This window comes from Rhamphochromis longiceps, linkage group LG8 (genome assembly GCF_057381845.1).
Source record: "Rhamphochromis longiceps isolate RC_006_pf linkage group LG8, R_longiceps_female_GT1.1, whole genome shotgun sequence".
NCBI classification, from domain to species: domain Eukaryota; kingdom Metazoa; phylum Chordata; class Actinopteri; order Cichliformes; family Cichlidae; genus Rhamphochromis; species Rhamphochromis longiceps.
In genome coordinates, this window is record NC_140564.1 from 7296706 (window position 1) to 7315247 (window position 18542).

Genomic DNA, 18542 nt, shown 5'->3' on the forward strand with positions numbered 1-18542 from the left:
ACCTTCGGATTCCTTCTCCAAATTCTACTGAAGGAATGGACTTCATTCTTCCAAAATCAATTTCATCAATAGCTTTTGTGATGGAGAACGCTGTCTTTAGCAGTTTCAGTAATGGCTGACAACAGTAGTTTGCTCAATGACCCCACTGTTGATGCATGTGTTTGTGCACGGATGAGACCCCAATACAGCTGTTTAGTATAAATGAACATTATTTCATCTGTGAAGTTATAGTGGACGTAGTATAACTTCTTATTGTCTGCATTAAACTTGAGCATGAGTTAATTTTCTGTTAATGGATGATTTTCTCACCTTTTTATTGTCAAAATGTTGCTTCTACTAGCAGCACTGCAACTCAGTCGGTGGTTTTGAGGGTAAATACTAAGAAATAGGAATATATAAACAGTCTTGTGGTGACATAATGGCTGACAAATTCTATCACAGTAAATAGTCAATGAGATCACACTTTTTCTTACACTCTTACCTGTATTGACAAAAGTTTATCCGTCACAGTAAGGGTAATATCTAATGGCTGACAACAACTCTGGGTGGCCAGTCATAGCCTTTAAAAACATACCCTTTAAGTGTAAATTTGTTTGAAAAGGTGAAAAATCATCTTTTGAGGCTTTGAAGCTAATTTCAACCATTCACCAAATTTTCTTCTGACAAAGGTTCTAAAATAGATCTAAATGGTACACAGATTAAATCTTTCTAAAGTCAATATTTGGTAGATGTCTAGGTCATATATAGTTTATTTTTTCCTTTCAAAATGCGATATCAGGCTTTTTTGTGGTGAAATGTTTGTGATTAAACAGCAATAACAATACCAGGCTTTGGTCATAAAGATGGAAGTAATGTGCCTTTGAAGGTTTCAGTAGTTGAACCTGTCAAAGGAATGTTGGCTGAGTGTTGGTGCATCAGATGTCAGAATTTGGACTTCAAGTTGGACTTCTAACTCACAAAGCCAGAGCAGCCCCACCAGCCCCATATTCTGAATCTAATTAGGAGCAATGCATGTAAGTGTTGGTAAAAATGTAAAAATTCGAATTTAGTCTGCTGCAAATTGCACGATAAAGGTGAAGGCATCACTTTAGGGCCCAGACCAGTGTTCATGGCGTCTCATCAAATATAGGTTATCCAGTGTTTTTGTGTCTGCTGTTTGCTAACTTCTGATCGTCTGCACTGCACACTGTTTCAGATGTTTTTCTTCTTCAGTTCAGTAATAACAGTGCACATGCACACACAAACACACACACACCATATCCCACACAGAGGAGGCACAGTGAGAGCCTCCTTCTGTGTTTTAACTAGACTCTTCTCTTGCCCTAGCTTGCTAAGTTCTCTGAGGACACTCTAAGCAGCTACACCGAGATGGTTTCCTCCCAGGTATAACCTCATGCTGTTTGACACCCCATTCTCTCCCCCCGCCTAAACTTGCTTGGCTCCCAAATCCACCTGAACGAACCCACTCACTGTCTTTACCCGTTTGTTTGCAACCCTTCTGTGGAACCATTGTACATAGCTCTTGCTACTTTTCCACCTTCCCCTCTCACCCTCAGTCCCACTTACATCTGAATGTCTTACATAGACATTAGATTCGGTGTCCTTTTTGTTTGCTTTTTGCTTTCATCCAAATACTTGACTTTGCTTTCTGTTTGTAAATGCTGTACATGTGATTTCCCTCTCTTTGAATGGTTTTGTTTGGACATTATTAGTCAACACAATTTGACCAAGCAACTCTTCATGTGATTTTACACTCAGATGCCTCCCGTTATAAGATAAGATAACCTTTATTAGTCCCACACGTGGGAAATTTGTTTTGTCATCGAATAGTTACCTTCAATAATCTATCCTGTGTGTTTAAGATTATGTGTTCATGTCCATGGTTACTACTTCTGTTCCCACCACCTTACACAGCTTCTAACCAAACTCAGTCATTGTATAACTGGACAGTAACAACTGCCACCAGTCTGTCTTTTTGCAAACATTTAGTATTTGGCGTTTGAATCAGAGAAAATGATAGAAAGTGTTGAGGATAAGAGAGGCACTGACTCTTTGTTGGACCTTTCACCTCTGCTTTTTTGCTTATACTGCATGACTGGAAATTAGGTTTCCTCTCCTTGTGTCCTCTCCTTATCAACAGTGAACCATGAAAATATTTTCCACCTAATTTCATGAAATAAAGTTTGACTTTGTGTTTGGAAGACATGCTGGTCAGTGAGCTGCAGGGGAGTTCAATGAAAGACTTTGAACTCCTCTGTGGCTGTCAATCCTGCACATTAGCAGCTCAATCTGTTATTTAAACTTGTAGGGAACATGTCTATAGAAAAGGGAAGTGTAGTGGACAAATTTGCATTCACGAAAGAGAACTGGGGTGGCTACTTCTGCTGACAATCTAATTACGGTATCTGACAGCTTAGTAGAAGAGGAAGATTCATCAAGAGGAAGGTTTCTCTGTTAAACATGCTCCTGATCTGAACCTAATGACACTTCAGATCTCTGCAATACACTTCAGTTCTCTGACATGCAGTGATCAGGCATAAAGTTTATGACCACTGACAATAATAATAAAGTGATTATCTCTTCATATTGGCATCTGGGTTAGTGGGTGGGATACGGGGTGGGGGTATTTATGCATAGAGAAAAGGCAGGTCTGTTATGTATTTCTTACTGGATACAGGCACCCTAGTCAGGAGTGGAGCACCCGACCTGAGGTCCAAAGGCGATTGGTGTTCCTACATGTATATTGCCCCTCCTCATAAGACTCATACATTTTAGTCATGTATTTAAGCATTTAGGTTTTTGATATCTAGTAGTAAGTAGTTCTCTTGATAACTGTGTGTCTGTGTGTGTGTTTTCACTTAAGCAGGAGATGCTCCGATGTGTATGGAGACACCTGGTTGCTGTCCTGAAGGGAAAATCTCAGACACTCTGCTGTACTTCCAGCCTTTTACATACACTGGGATCTGTCACAGTGAGTATTGTAGGCCATTAGACAAATACATCTAGGTAAAAAAATGCTACCCAAAATGCATTTCATGTTGCGTCTAGATCAAATTAAAAATAGAATAAAATTATATGCAGCTCTGTTCTGTAAGCTTTTGATATATGATCATAGAACAGAACACCTAATCTGTGCTGGCTAACCTCATATCAAATTTCTATGTAAACTTAGGGTATTTTCATACCTGCAGTATTAAGTCCATTTAAATCAAACTCGGGTTAGTTTTCCTGCTTGATGCAGTTCATTTGTGCAGATCTGAACACAGTAACTGCTCTCAGGTGTGGTACCATCCAGTTACCTGACCCGAATCCAAGTAACAATGCATCCACTTAACACACTGTTTACTGCTACAACTACACGTTTCTTTTCCAGCTATTTATTAATGAGTGACTTTTATATATTTTTTATATATATATATATATATATATATATATATATATATATATATATATATATATATATATATATATATATATATATATATATATATATATATATATATATATATATATATATACACACACACACACACACACACACACACACACACACACATTAGGGCTGCCACGATTTGTCGACTAGTCACGATTACGTCGACTATCAAAATCGTCGACGACTGATTTAATAGTCGACGCGTCGTTTGAAGCTTTGTAAGATCACAAAAGACGCAGGAATAAGTGGCAGGATTTAAGAGTGTAATAACGGACTGAAACAGAAGATGGCAGCATTGCATGTACAAGGATGTCAGCTACCGTTAAACCCCGAAGAAGAAGAAGAAGCAGCTGTGTCCCAGAATTCATAGCGCGGCCCAGCGCAGTTTCCAACAATGGCGGCAGTTAGTTAGTTAGTTTTAATGTTACTCTTATTATTCTTTCTGGGTCACAAAATAAACGTTTAACATATTTTCAGGCGAGAATGTAGCTGTGTAAACCTCAAATATCTGCTCAGTTTATCAGGACACCACATATTTTCAAAAGCGCTCCTACGTTTTCGGAGACATCTGTTACCCACTAGCTCGTTAGCGAGCCGGGGGCTAGGCTCACTAGCGCCGTGAGAACACCGGACTCCCCGCAAATCGTTTTCAAACCCACCGCCGTCTTTCGCTACTCAGGTTAAATATATATGAGTCACTTAGATAACTTAAAATGTTATTGTTTGGCTTTTTTTTTTTTGTATTTTATTTGTTCCTGAGTAAATCAGTTTGTCTGAGATTAAAGTTATAGTTTTTACACAGCTGAATAAACGTCAAGCAGACAACTGATTATCAGAAGTGTGAGATGCTCCAGAATATACTCCAGTGTCCTGTTATATTTTAGATAGCAAGGAGTTTATTAAACTTCACCGAAACAATCTGCAAATTTCATTAAAATTTAATAAACTATCATCTTGTCTTTATTTTTAGTTAGCACAGACCTTAAACACTTAAAGCTGTAAGCTAAAAACACCCAGCACGCCCCTGCGGGCGGTTTATCCTTCAAGCTCGGGTCCTCTACCAGAGACCTGGGAGCTTGAGGGTCCTGCGCAGTATCTTAGCTGTTCCCAGGACTGCGCTCTTCTGGACAGAGATCTCCGATGTTGTTCCCGGGATCTGCTGGAGCCACTCGCCTAGCTTGGGAGTCACCGCACCTAGTGCTCCGATTACCACGGGGACCACCGTTACCTTCACCCTCCACATCCTCTCGAGCTCTTCTCTGAGCCCTTGGTATTTCTCCAGCTTCTCGTGTTCCTTCTTCCTGATATTGCTGTCATTCGGAACCGCTACATCGATCACTACGGCCGTCTTCTTCTGTTTGTCTACCACCACTATGTCCGGTTGGTTAGCCACCACCATTTTGTCCGTCTGTATCTGGAAGTCCCACAGGATCTTAGCTCGGTCATTCTCCACCACCCTTGGGGGCATCTCCCATTTTGACCTCGGGACTTCCAGGTTATACTCGACACAGATGTTCCTGTACACTATGCCGGCCACTTGGTTATGGCGTTCCATGTATGCCTTGCCTGCTAGCATCTTGCACCCTGCTGTTATGTGCTGGATTGTCTCTGGGGCATCTTTACACAGCCTGCACCTGGGGTCTTGCCTGGTGTGATAGACCCCAGCCTCTATGGATCTTGTGCTCAGAGCTTGTTCTTGTGCTGCCATGATTAGTGCCTCTGTGCTGTCTTTCAGTCCAGCTTTGTCCAGCCACTGGTAGGATTTCTGGATATCAGCCACCTCCTCTATCTGCCGGTGGTACATACCGTGCAGGGGCCTGTCCTTCCATGATGGTTCCTCGTCTCCCTCCTCTTTCTTGGGTTTCTGCTGCCTGAGGTATTCACTGAGCACTCGGTCAGTTGGGGCCATCTTCCCAATGTATTCTTGGATGTTCGTTGTCTCATCCTGGACTGTGGTGCTGACACTCACCAGTCCCCGGCCCCCTTCCTTCCGCTTAGCGTACAGCCTCAGGGTGCTGGATTTGGGGTGAAACCCTCCATGCATGGTAAGGAGCTTTCTTGTCTTTATGTCAGTGGCTTCTATCTCCTCCTTTGGCCAGCCTATTACCCCAGCAGGGTACCTGATCACGGGCAGGGCGTACGTGTTGATGGCCCGGATCTTGTTCTTACCATTCAGCTGACTCCTCAGGACTTGCCTGATCCTCTGCAGGTACTTGGTGGTTGCAGCTTTTCTAGCGGCCTCTTCATGGTTCCCATTCGCCTGTGGGATCCCCAAGTACTTGTAACTGTCCTCTATGTCTGCAATGTTGCCTTCTGGTAGTTCAATCCCCTCAGTTCTGACTACCTTCCCTCTCTTTGTTACCATCCGACTACACTTCTCCAGTCCGAACGACATTCCAATGTCATTGCTGTATAGCCTGGTAGTGTGGATCAGTGAATCGATGTCTCGTTCACTCTTGGCATACAGCTTGATGTCATCCATGTACAGGAGGTGGCTGACAACTGCTCCGTTCCGTAGTCGGTATCCGTAGCCAGTCTTGTTAATGATCTCACTGAGGGGGTTCAGGCCTATGCAGAACAGCAGTGGGGACAGAGCATCTCCTTGGTAGATCCCGCACTTGATGGTGACTTGTGCTATGGGCTTGGAGTTGGCCTCTAGTGTTGTACGCCACATCCCCATTGAGTTCCTGATGAAGGCTCTTAGGGTCCCATTGATCTTGTACAATTCTAGGCATTCCAGTATCCAGCTGTGGGGCATTGAGTCAAAGGCCTTCTTGTAATCAATCCAGGCAGTGCACAGGTTGGTCAGTCTGGTCTTGCAGTCTCGGCTGATTGTTCTGTATACCAGTAGCTGGTGTTTTGCGCCTCTGGTATTCTTGCCAATCCCTTTCTGTGTCCCGCTCATGTATTGACCCATGTGCCTGTTCATCTTAGCCGATATGATGCCTGACAGGAGCTTCCATGTAGTACTGAGGCAGGTTATTGGTTGGTAGTTGGAGGGGACCGGTCCCTTCTTGGGGTCCTTGGGGATCAGGACCGTCCGGCCTTCAGTTAGCCATTCCGGGTGTCTCTCGTTAACTAGCAGCTGGTTCATTTGTGCTGCCAGACGCTCGTGGAGTGCAGTCAGCTTCTTCAGCCAGTAGGCGTGAACCATGTCGGGCCCTGGTGCTGTCCAACTCTTCATACTGGAGACCCTTTCTTGGATATCTGCCACTGTGATGGTTACTGGACCCTGTTCAGGGAGGTCACTGTGGTCAGCCCTCAGATCCTCTAGCCACTGAGCATTGCCGTTATGGGTTGCATCCTTCTCCCATATGCTCTTCCAGTATTGCTCCGTCTCCAGCCTTGGTGGTGCTGTTCTCTTATTGTTCCCTTGCCACTGAGAGTACACCTTTGCTGGTTCTGTGGAGAACAGCTGGTTTATTCTCCTGCCTTCTATCTCTCTGGTGTACCTCCTCAAGCGGCTGGCCAAGGCTGTGAGTCTTTGCTTGGCAGTTTCCAAGGCCTCAGGTATGGACAGCTTGCTGTATTTCTTAGGCACCTTATTTGTCGCACCTTTCTGCAACTCCGTTAGTTGGCTAACCTCCCTCCGTGCTACTTTGATCTTGCCCTCTAGCCTCCTTCTCCATGGAGGTTACTGCCCCTTGTCGCTGTTCAACTTGTAGCCAAGCATCTCACTGATCACTGTTGCCGTATTGTAGATCAGCTTGTTAGTGTCGGTAATCGTGGTTGTAGGTATTGCCCGTAGTGCTGCATTAACATCATCTAGCAGACCTTCTGAGGGTACTTCACGTAATCTTGGTAACCGGCTACGGGGGATCCAGGTTTCAAGCTTGGCCATGATCCTATTTTTCAGGTCAGTTCCTCTCGCACTCAACGATCCTTCTCCTATCGCACTTGGGGCTATGTACCCAATCTCGGGTGGGGGTGATGATATCTCCCCCCTGACCTGGCGTCCTGACTCCTCCTTGCCGTAGCATTTGTGTTGTACCTCGTCAATCTCTAGCTGTGAGAGCAGTCCCTTCTTTCGAATGTTGGAACACTGAGCTACTAGTTGTTTCGCCGTCATTGTGGATGTTGGGATTCGATGGGTTGTTACTGACATCTGGTGAGAATTTTATGTCAATAGCACCTTTAGAAATATATTAGAACATATACTTTGCAAATTGGTGACGGTATCAGATTGATACCAAAATTTGAAGCACCACTCCGAGCTGCCATAAAGGTGGAAATAGAGTACACTGACATAATAGACATGCACAATAATTATAGATTCACCCTGAACATCCACCTTTCTCGATTGGGAAGAAATTGTCTTTCAAACTTTTTCTTCTTTTTCAGTCCTTGTACCATTTTCAGAGGAATATTTTTGTTTGTTTGTTTTTTGCCAATTAACACTGACCTATGAATCATTCAAGCATAAAAAACCACCTAATGCAAGGGATGAACCAGTGTTGTCTCTCTACATAATGAACAGATTCTAAATAATATCTTTTGGATACAATAATTATAGTTATTGCTTCCAAGGATGGCACAACCAGTTATTATTAAGTTAAGACCAATTACTAGGTAGGTTTGGATAGCTTTTTTCCCTTAATAACTTAGGTTATCTTTGCCCAATACATTTAAACTTGGTTGATGATCTGAAACATGTAAGTGTGATGAAATTGCAAAAACCAATACAAAATCATGAATGGGTGAAATACTTTCTCACAGCACTGTTAAAATATTTTCGAGGACGTGGACCTTATGCAATTTCAAATTGTACGTATTTAGGCACATGGGTCCTATACTACAGTGTGTGTGTGTGTGTAACTCTTCTGTGTGGATATTTGGAACTGTTTTGGAATTCCTAAAGTAGTGACCAAACAATGCTTCCCTGAGCCAGCGCTTTATAGAGGTTAAAAAGCCTAGAACTCTTCTTATCACTGAAAGCTATTTTCTCAGGAAGCTTTTTGTTCTGTAAGTGTGTGTTTATATAATCTGTACTTTTGTTTTGCGTGCAGGTTCTATGTTGTGTGGACAAGCAGGGTATTCTTTCGTGGCCAAATCCCAGTCCGGAGACTGTGCTGTTCTTTAGTGGACGAGTGGAACCATCACACAACAGTCAAGATGACCTCAGAGACAACATGTCTGTTAACTCATACTGCCAAATGGAGATGGATGATGACAGGGAAGAGGTTTGTTTGTTCTCTTAGGCAAAGCTTTTAGCCCCCCAAAATTAATTTTAGAGTTTAATAAAAAAACAACAAAAAACAAGAAAACCTTTTATTGTCTGGTAGGGCCAGGAGGCAGAGGCTCTGCTTTGTCTGCAGAAAGAGCCCCCCCCTCAGCCGGGAGTGGGGCCAGATCCCAGCGAGATGTCGCACGAAACAGCACTCTCATCTGACACTCTCCAGATTCAGCAGCACTGCCAGCCTGTACCCACTTGCACTAAACACCACTCTGGATCGAATGTGAGCTTCAGCCATGACACTGAGGGAGGCGAGGATGCCCAGACACCGGTACAAACTGCAACTGAAATTTCTAATATAGAGCTCTTTAAAAAAAAAAAAAAAAAAAAAAAAAAAATTAATACATAAAATTTTAAAAACAGATGGTGAAAACGTTAGTAAGTCCCATTAATACTGAAATTTTGGGTTATCTGAGATGTAAATGTTGTATTAAAATTTGTTTTTGTCAGTTTGAATTTTCACTGCTGCTGCTATGGCCTACATATTTAAGCTAACCAATAAGAAATAACTTAAAATGACAGGGAACTAACCAGCACAGTACAAGTAAAGTGTAGGAACTCAGGAAGTTGGTATGTGGCTTCAGGTTTTTTTCTCTTATCTCAAGGATTTTTCACTGGGCTGTCCTGAAGTGGAGGCTGATGACTTTGTGTGTGACTACCACCTGGAGATGCTGAGCCTGTCACAAGACCAGCAGAACCCTGCCAGCATCCAGTTTGATGACCAATCCTGGCAGTGCCACCTGCCCTCCCTAAAGCCACTGGGCCTGAATATCATGCTAAACCTCTGCAATGCCAGTGTCACCAAGCAGCTCTGTCGCTTCTCTGACCATCTATCAAACCTGGCTCTGCAGGAGAGCCACGGCACGGTGCTGCCAGTATATGTTCCATGGGGGCTCTGTGAGCTTTCCAGACTTATAGGTGAGCATGTCAGAACTGATTCTTATATAAACTAAACAAGTAATGACTTCCCTGAATCTTTTGGTTATATCCAACAGCCTGTGGGTCGCTATTTAACACAATGTATAAGTTACAGGTTACATGCTGATATAAACCTATTTAACAATGGTTATCCTGTGGCACAGAGGATTTTACAGATCCTCTACGCCCAGCCTACTCAAGCAATGGCCTACAGGCCACATGTGGCCAGAAGCAACCTCTGAGTGGCCCTGTCAATGATCCAGCCAGAAATGCAGAGTAAGACGGGAGGAAAAAAATTTCAAACTGAAATTTCTACAGCATAATGTAGATGGTTAAACGCAACACTCCTAATAGCCTAGTAATATTCAGACCGCAGTGCATTGTTGTAAACATATCTCTACAAATGAAACAAGTAGTCTATGATGCGACAGCAACATGCCTTTATCAACCCAACAGGAAAAATGAAAACCACTGATTTAACCCTGCTGTGTCTGACAAGCCAGGGTTTATTTTTTATTTTACCACTAAATCCAAATGTCGAATCTGTGTGTTTAATTTGTAACGAGTGTGTGGTATGATTATGTAGGCTAAATTATTATGTAGGTAAAGTGCAAAGTGCTCCCAGCAGTAATAGAAGCATTAAAAGCACATATTACACGACAGGGGTTAAAAGAGAGATTTTATACAAATAATATATTCTATTATTATATATTCTTTGTTCATTACTCGTAATGAACAAAGAATATATGTTTTACTTTACTTTACCAAATTAAATTACAAAAAATTAGCTTTCTCAAGACGTTATGTTCTCATTCACTGGTATATAATTTTAAATAAATCACTGCATCCGAATCGATTGAGTGCGATATTAAAATCTATCAGAGAACAATTCAGAAGCATTGTTTTCTTCTTTTTGTCTGTTTGTCAGGGTTCACCCCTGGTGCGAGAGAGTTGTTTAAACAGGAGAACCACTTGACCCTCTACCAGCTGCCATCTGGAGAGAAGACCAAGGAGTTCACATCCCACCGCCTTCATTACTTCACCAAACGCCAGCCTCCCATCTCCCATCTCATCTCTCTGTTCGTACGAGACTCTTCATCCAGTGAGTCAGCACACTATTATTGTTTTGGGTTTTATGATGCAGTTTTAATAAAATGTTCAGCACCATCTCTTTATTCCCTGCACATAATCCATGTTCCTGTATATGTTTCTCTCCAATCCTCCCTTTGGCCAAACAGTACCATAATGTTTTGTTGTTTTCTTTCTTGATAATGCTTTTATGCACTGTTAGATAATGTCCAGATGCTGTCACATGGTTCAGCTGACCTTATCCTGGAGGCCTGCACTGACTTCTGGGATGGAACTGATATCTACCCCCTCTCAGGCTCAGACAGGTCTGTCTTTGGCTTTTTGTTTGTGCTTGAAGTCAACATAGTTACACTTTCCAAATGCACACAGTGAATTTGGAAAGTTTTCATTTCATCCTTTGGTTCCTGTGTCACAGAAAGAAGGTCCTGGACTTCTACCAACGTGCCTGTCTATCAGGTTACTGCTCAGCTTTTGCGTATAAACCCATGCAAGTATCTCTGTCTAGCCAGCTGAATGGGAAATGTATGGAACTGGCTCCTGGTCCCTGTCTGTTTTCTGGACTAGAGTTGCCCTCCACGACTCCCATCAAACACAACTCCTGCAGGAACAGCTGGAGCTCAGATGGTATGGACTGTGACACTGATGAAATGGGTGGTTTTGCATTTGAGCAAGACAAAACTGTACAAGAATTAAAGGAAATATGTTGTCACTGCAAAGCTCAATTGCTGTTATCCAAGGTTCAGTAGTTTGACTTGTTTATCAAAGACCATGACTTGGACAGATGCTTTTTACTTACTTGGCAATCACTGCATACAAGTGAGTTAGTAAGTTTTGATTCTACATGTCTTGGAAGTGACTGTAAATTGCAAAATTGTATGGATAAAGAGATTTCTCTGACTTTAGACAGATGTTACATTGTTTAGTTACCCTCTCTTTCCTCTTTCCCGTCGTGCTCACAGAAGGTATAGGTGAGGGTGTGGAGCGTGACGACTGTGTTCAGGCCCTAAGCGGGCAGATCTTTATGGGAATGGTGTCATCCCAGTTCCAGGCAAGGCTAGACACGGTCCGTCTCATTGATGCCCTCGTCACTGCTTGCATCCGCTTTGTTTACTTTTCCATGGAGGATGAGCTCCGCAGCAAGGTGAGTACAGTCAAGCTCTTAATCATTGCAACTAAAAGCTTACTTATTTAGTTTTAACTTATTTATTTAGTATTTCTATTATCTATAAGTATCTATACGTTTTTGCTCATTTACAGACAAATAGGACAAAGGTGGTAACTTATTTAATTACTGCTAATTACTGTTCTCCGTCATCTAAAAAGATTTGATGAGGGTCTAACAGCAAATGACATTGCGTGTTTCACTTTAGACAGGTGTGCTCTCACACAAGGTCACAGTTTATGACCTGAAGAAAATTTTCAGATTTGTTTGGAAAAACCTACTAAAATACTGGATACTACTATATAGTAGTGTCTATATATAGTCTAGTATACTGCTATAATCTACTATAAATTTGAGACGGCTCCTTTGGATTTGTGCAGGTGTTTGCAGAGAAGATGGGTTTAGAGACAGGCTGGAACTGTCATATCTCTCTGACACCAAACGGAGACGGTCCCTGTGATGGAGCTCCATCAAGCCCCAGTCATGGTTCCCTGCATGAGGATTTGAACCAAGGTACCCGTGTTTCTGACAAGTTTGAGTTAATATTCGTGTTATTAGTAATGGGAACAATTTTAAAGGCTGATTATATATTCAGTCATTAATAGTGTAGCAGCTATCAATTATTTTAGTAATCAAGTAAACTGTTGATTATTCCAACAAGTAATCGAATAGGAAGTATTTCTGTCTTATTTACAATAAATATTCAAAAGGGAAAAAAACATGGCTCTTTCAAAAGTTGGAATAATTGGAAATCTCCAAATATCCACCAAATATTTTGATTTAATTAACTCATTTAAAATCTGTTCTGGAAAATGATTGGGAGTGGGTAGGCTGTCAAGAATGGGCTCAAGATAACAGTTGACTCTACTTCCAAATGCAATGTTGGAATTAGATGAAGGAATAATATCAAAACTCAAAAAAAAAGAGCATCAACATCAGGAGCATAAATAATTAGAAAAGCATTTGGTAGAGTAACCAAAAGTATCTATGATATGGATCAGACTTTGTGGCCTCCACTCTAAAGAGAATATTTGTACAACTGAGGATTGGCACACCTCTAGATTTATAAGTAAATGGAGCCTGAAAAACCTGAGAAACCTAATTTGCTCTCAACCTGTGCTGTTCAGCTGCACTAGCATGCGTTTCTTTGAGGAAGATAATTTCTTCTTCCAAAAATTTAAGGTGTGAAAGGACATGACCCTTCTTAACCACGTGTCCAAGACCTTTTACGTTCCAATTAACCAATGTGAGGTCTCTCATGTCGCTAGAAACAGAATTATTAGGTACTGTCGTAACAGGATACAACAACATAATATCCACCCAGAACGAGGTAATGCAAAAAGCAACTAATATCTAAATGTACAACCACATCTGAAAGAACACAATTACCCAAACTGTCAAACACTTCATGAAGGTAGATCAAGAGCTGTGCACTTCCACTCTGCTCTCTCTTCACCGTGATGCACCAGTAGTGTCTGCATCACTGCAGCTAAAGCACTAGTCTGTCTGTTAATCTCTGCTCCCCTCTTTCCTCACTCGTGAACAAGACCCTGAGATAATTAAACTTCTCTACCTGGGTCAGCAACTCATCCCTGACCCAGAGTGGGTCCTCCACCCTTTTCTGGCTGAGAACCATGAGGTGCTACTTTTAATTCTCAGTGCTTCACACTCTGCCACATACACACTAAATGTCCCCTCCCTAACTCAGTGGGAGGGAAAAATAGCTGGCAATGCGTGTTTTCCTATGAGGTAAAGCAATTTATGGCAGCCCAGCCGTATCTCTGTTATATCTATAAAACCACTTACAGTCTCCTTTCTCGAAGTATTGGGTTCCTTCTCAGCAAAAAATCAGTTTAGTACTGTATATCAGCGGTCCTCAACCCCCGGGTCTCGGACCGGTACCGGTCCGTGAGTCGTTTGGTACCGGGCCGCGAGAGTTGAGGCTCAGGTGTGAAATGTATAGTTTTCAGGGTTTTTATCGGTTTTCAGCATTAGTTTGTTATCGTTTTTATCGTTTTTATCGTTAACTCCGTTTTCCTGGGTCTTTTCACGTGTGTTATGAATAAATCTTCTTTTTTTCGGTACCGGTACTAGTTTTATTTTGTTGTATTTATCCGCGACACCTTAAAGGCCGGTCCGTGAAAATATTGTCGGGCATAAACCGGTCCGTGGCGCAAAAAAGGTTGGGGACCGCTGCTGTATACAACATACTGTATGCAATATACTGTGTATCTTAAGAGTGTATGAGTAAATGTACTTCGGTCGTTGCTGTACTTTTTTTTTTTTTTGGAAGTCGAATTTCCCAGAGGAACCCACCCGAGGGATTAATAAAGTTCTATCTTATCTTATCTTTTGGTGTTTTTCGTTGTTTTTTTTGTTTTTTTTCAGTAATGCTTCTTAATAAGTGTAGAGGAAGCCACACTATATTTTTTCTGTAACACAGATTCTCGGGATGAAGCAGAAGGTCCCCTGCTACCAGAAGAGGAAGCTCACTCTGACCTGGCCAGTTTCCAGCCCACAGATAGCGATGTCCCCAGCTTCCTGGAGGACTGTAACAGGGTAATTTGCTCTTAACCAGTGAAACTACTGTTCTAGCCCACAGAGGCAAAAGCAAAGTCTGCTCAGCCTTGTGTTTTATGTATTGCTTCCATATATTTTGTAAAGGCCAAGTTACCTCGTGGGATCCACCAGGTTCGTCCTCATTTGAAGAACATTGATAATGTGCCTCTTTTGGTGCCACTCTTCACAGACTGTACGCCTGAAAGTAAGTCTTATCTTACATATGGGTACCATATTGTGTACAAGATGTCCAGTACATTACTACTTAGTATTCTGAGTAAAGTTTATCAAAAGTGAACCAACGATCCACATGCCTGTATCACTTCCTTTCAGCCATGTGTGAGATGATCACGATCATGCAGGAAAACAGGGAGGTTACGTGCTGTCTGGGGAGCGCTGGCAATTTCCGCAATAGCCGCCTGTTCCTTCAGAGTGACCTAAGGTATGCTAATAATAAAATATATGAATATGCGCAATCATAACATAGAATCAACTGCCTCTGCAGTAGGTTGTCACAACTCTGTCACTGACTGCAGTTAGCTACAGTAATTCTTTTTCTAATATGGGGCTAACTGAGGCTGCAAAGCAGAACAAGGACTACCAAAGAGATAATAAATCATTTGGAATATTTGCAGATTAATTCAAAAACACTTTCATGCCACAGTGTATCCTGTATACTGCACCTGGCCAAACTAGAATAAAACAGGTCTCCTTTAAGCAAGTGACTTATAGTTTTAGAAATCCAATGCAAAGTTGGAAGAATGAATGGACAAGTCTCTTAATCAGACTCCAGCTGCAGTGTGCTGGAGATGATGGTTTACTCATCAGCAAAAAAATGAGCTTGTAATTGCTTCAGTACTCTGTTTCTTTGAATTGTCCAGTCAAAGCTGAGACTTAATCGCGCCACCTGACCTCTGTTTTACAGCATTGCTTTGGACCCTTTGTATCCATCTCAGTGTTTGTGGGAGACGTTTGGCTATGCCACTGGGGGAGGATTTAATGGAGAGGTCGAAGGACTGTCTCCATTGAGGCTGTCTGGACAGCTCAACAGCATGGGCTGTTCTGTTACCTTCCACCAAGGAGAGAGTGTGAGCATGGTCAAACTCATAGAACAGGTTAGATGCACACAGGCCCTTGTGTACCCGATCAGTCTAAGAGTAATGTTACATTTATAAATGTATCTGCCTTTGGCTGAATGTGTTGCAGGCACGACACACAACCTACGGCATTCGCAAGTGCTTCCTCTTTCTGCTGCAGTGTCAACTCAGTCTGGTTATCATCCAGGTGAGAAGGGAAGATTCATAAATTCTGAAGATGTGCCTGTTTACACTGCATTAAACATCTTCCTATTTCTGTGTAATTTACTGCATGATGTGCTTCTGGTGTTACAGTTCTTAGCCTGCTTAGCTCAACTTCCTCCTCCCATGAACACCACTGACATCCTCTGGGTGTCATGCTTCAGCTGCCCTCTGCTAAGGTACATACATACTGTAAATATCTAGAAACTAATAATTCATTGTTATTTTGTTGTTTCGTGAAGAAACTGGTTCTAATTTGTTCTCTGTTGGCAGTGTGTCACTTTTGGGAAAGCCACCTGATAGTACAGTTATGACAGTTGCCACAGGGAAGAACCTGGACGCAATCCCAAAGAAGGTAGTATCAAGTATGAGAAATAGAGTATACTCATGTGATATTATTCAGGTTTTTATTGTTCACACAGTGTATCTATTTCCTGTATCCACTCAAATGAATGCTTAATAAAATCTACTTAAAGAAACTCTGCTCAACCTCAGAGAAAGAATTAATTATAGACACGACCATAACAGTTACAACTGGCAAATTACAAGACATGCACAAAAATGTCCTGCACTGTAATGGTGGACTATTTCGTCTACTGTTTTCCTCAGCATCAGTCATATGACAACAAAGTTGCAGCTACTATTGCAAAATACATGTTGCATAGCTTGGTTTTTATTTTTTATTTTACTAGTCCTTTATTTATCCAGGTAAAAAAATCTCATTGAGATTAAAAATCTCATTTCCAAGAGAAACCTGGCATCATGGCAACTAAAGTCAAAATACATGTACATAACATTTAAAACAAATACAATATCCCATACGAACATGTGAAAAATATACAATAACAGATCAATTAAGAGTAACATTAAAAAACAATCACACTGAATAAAAGAGTTACAACAGCTAGTAATAACTAGCCATTCTATATTTTGCGGTACTACTGAAGAAAGTGGTTATAAATCTTTGTTTTGTTCAGTCATTTGACTTTAGAATTTATGGGTAAGTTCATATGAAGGATCACATTAACTATTGAAGTCATTTGGCAGGCTAGGCTAGTATTTGCTGTCTTACTAGCAATAACCTTGGCAAGCAAGATACAATTAGCCATACATGAATCTGATGGCTATTTTGTAACATTAGCTGATAAAGTGATTTGAAAAGGAACAGGTACATTACCAGATCAGCTACTGAAATCTTGGATGAATTTGTGTATGTCTGTTTGCCAACCTCTTTAACCAGACTCAGAACTACTTCCTTGGCTGTTTCCTGTTGAAGTTTGGCCTGACTATGTGTGCCTACCTGTTGGCCTTTGGGTTTAGCCTACAAGCGGTCTGCCTGAGCAGTTTGTCACACTGCAACCTGAACTCCTCAGACAACACCACTGCCTCCTGTAATATATTTGCAAAGAGGTAGGAGTAACAATAACCTGCAACAGTCCATAGCTGTTCCACTCATAGACTTAATGCTAAAATTAATTACAATGCAGTTAGATTAGCAATAATGAAGAACAAGTAAGCAACATGTTAAAAACAAATATATTTCCATATATCTGCAGCGTTTCACCTAGTGCACCTCAGTGGTTCTTTGAACTGTCTAACGGTCTGCTGATGACGCAGAAGATCATGGCAGGGTTTCTTGTCTTGCACACAGGTAAGAGCGCCTTCATAGATATGTACAAGTGTCCTTTAGATTTTTATGATGTCTTAAAGCAGTTTGTGAGCTCTATGACAACGGCAGTCAGGATCTTAGAGTATTCCACTGGAGCGCGTCTTTAGTAAATGAAAACCCCTTTCCTCCCTCTGGTCAATTTGCGGGACCATAAAACAATTTTTATTCTGTTCTCGGAGCTTAGGTTTGCCCAAATCACCTGAAACTGCTTTTTTTTTTTTTCCCTTTTTTTTTTTTTTTTTTTTTTTTTTTACCCACACTGTGCTCTGCTAGGGATAGGGCTTCCCTCCGTCTTCTTGGGGGGGTGCCTTCAACATTTCAAATGCTAATAACTAAAGACAGGTTGGTGTAGACTCACAGCTTAGGAATGAACAAAATGGATACAGCATACATACATTAAGCGGCTGTGTTTTATGCAGTGTTGGGGAGTAACGGATTACATGTACCACCGTTACGTATTTAAAATACAAAATATGAGTAACTGTATTACATTTACTGTTTAAAAGGGTGGTACTCAGAATACAACCATTAAGAGGCTCTAATGCCTGTGTCTCAATCTCACGGCCCATGTCACCTCTACTTACGGAATTTAAAAAAAAAAAATTTTATTATTCAAAAAAGTATTTAAAATGAAGGCAATAGGCAGAGTGTTACAGGCATAGCCTTAAAGAATGTAGCCTCATGGGTAGTGTAGTCCGTGCTGCAGCGAGAATGGACTGTCATATCCGTTATGTGTCTGTGAGCATGTAAATATAATAATAACCACTGCAGCCAAGAAGAGTGCCTGACGAGCCCAGTTGTAAGTAAGCTGTTAAGACTCGACTGTACACTGTGTTCGTGTTTTCCTCCGAAACAATAAGTTCCGTTGAAGCAGTCTTTCAACGCCTCTCTCTGTCTCTCGCTTGCAAAGTTGACCCAGACAACAAAGTAAAGCTAGTTTTCAGCTACAAGCCCGTATTAGCCAGAGGTCCCTTTACTACGGTTCAAAGCCGCGGACCTGTTTTATATACACGCGGAATAGTTTTCTATACGAGATCGCTGCAAAAAGTGCAGCCTTACCTAATGTCCACCTACTGTTACTCATTTATATTAAGATTTAAATATCTAGTTGGTATTGGTATGGCGAGTAACCTTCAGTGATAGTAATAAATCACAGCAATAGTACATTCATGTAGTTCTAA

The 18542-nt window shown here is 41.5% G+C and overlaps 1 protein-coding gene across 5 annotated transcripts in view; it reads left to right on the top strand.

Annotated features, from left to right (window-relative positions):
* Window positions 1–18542, top strand: part of LOC146663025 (transmembrane protein 94-like) — a 39903-nt gene that overhangs the window by 13052 nt on the left and 8309 nt on the right. For 2 of the 5 annotated variants that reach the window (XM_085415611.1, XM_085415607.1), the window contains exons 11-29: window positions 1327–1383; window positions 2864–2971; window positions 8440–8613; window positions 8716–8937; window positions 9272–9584; window positions 10513–10686; window positions 10876–10978; window positions 11089–11297; window positions 11633–11814; window positions 12216–12348; window positions 14279–14394; window positions 14500–14599; window positions 14728–14836; window positions 15320–15509; window positions 15601–15678; window positions 15786–15871; window positions 15966–16047; window positions 16933–17102; window positions 17249–17343. In XM_085415611.1, the coding sequence (XP_085271737.1) occupies window positions 1327–1383; window positions 2864–2971; window positions 8440–8613; window positions 8716–8937; window positions 9272–9584; window positions 10513–10686; window positions 10876–10978; window positions 11089–11297; window positions 11633–11814; window positions 12216–12348; window positions 14279–14394; window positions 14500–14599; window positions 14728–14836; window positions 15320–15509; window positions 15601–15678; window positions 15786–15871; window positions 15966–16047; window positions 16933–17102; window positions 17249–17343 (2701 nt within the window). The remainder of the gene's footprint in view (window positions 1–1326; window positions 1384–2863; window positions 2972–8439; window positions 8614–8715; window positions 8938–9271; window positions 9585–10512; window positions 10687–10875; window positions 10979–11088; window positions 11298–11632; window positions 11815–12215; window positions 12349–14278; window positions 14395–14499; window positions 14600–14727; window positions 14837–15319; window positions 15510–15600; window positions 15679–15785; window positions 15872–15965; window positions 16048–16932; window positions 17103–17248; window positions 17344–18542) is intronic. The other 3 variants (XM_085415608.1, XM_085415609.1, XM_085415610.1) reach the window with 3 other exon arrangements.